The sequence below is a fragment of the Apium graveolens genome, chromosome 7 (genome assembly GCF_009905375.1).
Source record: "Apium graveolens cultivar Ventura chromosome 7, ASM990537v1, whole genome shotgun sequence".
Classification (NCBI taxonomy): Eukaryota; Viridiplantae; Streptophyta; class Magnoliopsida; order Apiales; family Apiaceae; genus Apium; species Apium graveolens.
In genome coordinates, this window is record NC_133653.1 from 213,859,236 (window position 1) to 213,862,046 (window position 2,811).

Genomic DNA, 2,811 nt, shown 5'->3' on the forward strand with positions numbered 1-2,811 from the left:
GCATTAGAAATTTTTGGATTCTTGATGCAGCAACATGATAGTTTCAATGTGTTACTTTTAAATTCAAAATTTAAAATAATTGAAAGAACAAATAAATATCATGACTTAATTCATTCCTCTAAGAAATAAAGAGACACGGGTTCTTTTACATTAATTATTTGTACTCTCTAGATGAAACTAAAACGTCAACATTTAATACCAGCTCAGTGAAAGATTCTACATAGATCTCAATAATCATATACAACTATAAAAGCCAAGAAGTAAGCACATTTGATTTGTACATGGTCATTATATAGAAAGATGTTTTAAAATATATTCTAAAAAAATGACTAATAGTTACAACTTCATAGAAGATATAACAGCTCTAAGTCAGACTATTACTATTAAAGATAGAATCATACAGTTATGGAGGCCACCTAGCTTTAAAAACCCTAATGAAGATGGTAGTATTGAAATGGTGTTTTTGGATGAAAATGTAATATAATATATACATTTCAAGTTTTTTGTACTACTTATAAAAAAAATTATGCACTGGTTGTTTGTTTTTGTAGGGTAACAAAATTCAAGCCACCGTTAAGCATAGTCTTATTAGAAGATTTTCTCACATGTTTGTAGAATAACAATGTCGACTCATCGACAACTTTGAAGTTGGACAAATAATGGAAATTATAGAGCATCTCAATTTCCTTAAAAGATAAATTTTATTTTTTATACATCAGCGGTGAGATGTGAAGATGACATTTCAATTCAAGTTCATGGTTTTAAATTTGCATCATTTGATGATATTTTGTCGAATAAATTGGGTGATAAGTTCTTGATAGGTATGCATTTTAACATATGTTTCAAAATTATGTTAAAACTAACAAACATGGATCATATGATCATATTTTTTATTACTTTGACAGATGTCATTGTTAGGGTTGTTGGTTACAGTTCTGTTGAAAGTAGCCTTAACGATAACAAGGAGACTAAAAAATTAATCATGGAATTAGAGGATGCTGAGTATGTTACACAACTTTTAATTAAATTTTTTTACTAATACAAATATGAATAACGAATTTATTGATATTTGTAGGAAGAAAAGTTTGAAATGTACTTTATGGGATAAGTATGCTCAAAATGCATTTAATTTTCTATCTGAAAGTAACACTGGACCTCTCTTTCTTATTATTAGAAATGCAAAAATAAAGGAATGGGGAGGTATTTATGACTGTAGTACTTTTTATTTTTAATTTTTATTAGTACTTATACTAAGTTTAAATTATTTTGCTTATAGAGGTGGTTACGTTGTCGAACTCATTATTTTGCACCTGTTTAAGTTTTAATGGTGATTATGATGAACTTAAAGCATTCAAAAGCAGGTTAGTCATTGTAGAAAATAACAATACGAAGTATTTTATAAATGTTTATAAAATTATTAATAATTTTTATTATTATTTTAGACTTGGCAATAGTCCAGATAACTCTCCCATGCTAAAAAATGCTTTATCATCATCTCAATCTTCTGTTTCTTTAAAAGAAGAATTTTTGAAAGGAAAATATTGGATAACCTGCTTGAGATTGATAAACCAATGAACTGTGTAATCTTGGCCATAATTATTGGAGTGTAATTAGAAATTAAATGGTATCATATAGCATGTAAAAAATGTCACAAGAAAGTAATAGAAGTTATTGATGACAGCATATCAAAGGATGGTGTGAAAAAAGTAACTATTTTTTTTGTAAGAAATGTAACAAGGATATACTGCCGGAAAATATTTTTCCATGGTATGTTTAATAAACTTTTTTGATCTATCATTATTAAAAAATTTCCAAGGATGAGTAGAAATAATTAGAAAACTAATTAATTTTAATCATGTGTAGGTTTATGGTTCAGATTCCAGTTAGTGATGATCATGGAAGTGCGTCATAGCATATCAAATGTTGATAGTAATCCAGGTATTTATGATGATTTTTTTCTCATAACATTTTTAAACAATATAAGATGTTCTGGACTACCAAATCACAGGTTAACTCCCAAAGTGGGTGTTCCAATACTGTTAATCAGGAATGTTGATCAAAATGAAGGGTTATGTAATGGCACTAGATTACAAGTGACTAGACTAGGAAATCATGTGATTGAGGCTAAAATCATCAAGGGAGTAATATCGGATGTAAAGTATTTATATCTCGCATGATTTTAAACCCCTCTTATAACAAATATCCATTTAGACTTCAGAGAAGACAGTTTGTGGTGATTCTTTGTTTTGCTATGGCAATAAATAATATTCAAGGTCAATCACTTTCGCATGTGGGGTTGTATTTACCAAGGCCTATATTCAGTCATGGCCAATTTTATGTAGCACTTTCCAGGGTAAAATCCAAGAAAAGATTAAAAATTGTGATATGTGATGAGCAAGGTCATAAAAAAATAGTACAACTAATGTAGTATACAAAGAAGTGTTCCAGAATTTGTGAAAAAAGTGTTGTCAACTTTTCAATGAATAGTTGGAATGAATTTCTTTTCTGCTAGAGATGACACTGTCGGATGAATTCATGCTGAAATCTTTAATTGAAATTCTAAGTATTATTTTACTAAAAGTCTTTTATTATTTTAGGTATGCGTATCTTCTTTTCGTAGTAGTCTTAATTTTATGATCAATGTTGTTTCAGATTTCTTTTGTCCGCAGTGGCACATTATGCAACATCTTACCTATAATTTATCAAAAGAAAAATATTTAATTAATATGTTCTTTCTTCTTTTTTTTACTTAAACTTTAAAAGAATATGCTATTATATATATATATATATATTTGATTTTGAATCTTATAT

At 28.0% G+C, this 2,811-nt stretch overlaps 1 protein-coding gene across 1 annotated transcript; it reads left to right on the plus strand.

Moving 5' to 3' along the window:
• Positions 1-325: 325 nt before the first annotated feature.
• On the plus strand, positions 326-1,912 carry LOC141674455 (uncharacterized). The gene is made up of 7 exons (XM_074481163.1): positions 326-459; positions 552-607; positions 720-821; positions 906-1,002; positions 1,076-1,200; positions 1,277-1,361; positions 1,864-1,912. The coding sequence occupies exons 1-7, from the start codon at positions 326-328 to the stop codon at positions 1,910-1,912; spliced, it is 648 nt and encodes a 215-aa protein (XP_074337264.1).
• Positions 1,913-2,811: the final 899 nt, after the last annotated feature.

What these genes read in the sequence shown, in the direction of transcription:
- LOC141674455 (XM_074481163.1), top strand. Translation starts at nt 326, where the DNA reads ATGACTAATAGTTACAACTTCATAGAAGATATAACAGCTCTAAGTCAG. An exon ending in GGGTGATAAGTTCTTGATAG is followed by an intron (nt 822 to 905) that starts GTATGCATTTTA and finishes TTACTTTGACAG; the next exon opens with ATGTCATTGTTAGGGTTGTT. An exon ending in ATGGAATTAGAGGATGCTGA is followed by an intron (nt 1,003 to 1,075) that starts GTATGTTACACA and finishes TGATATTTGTAG; the next exon opens with GAAGAAAAGTTTGAAATGTA.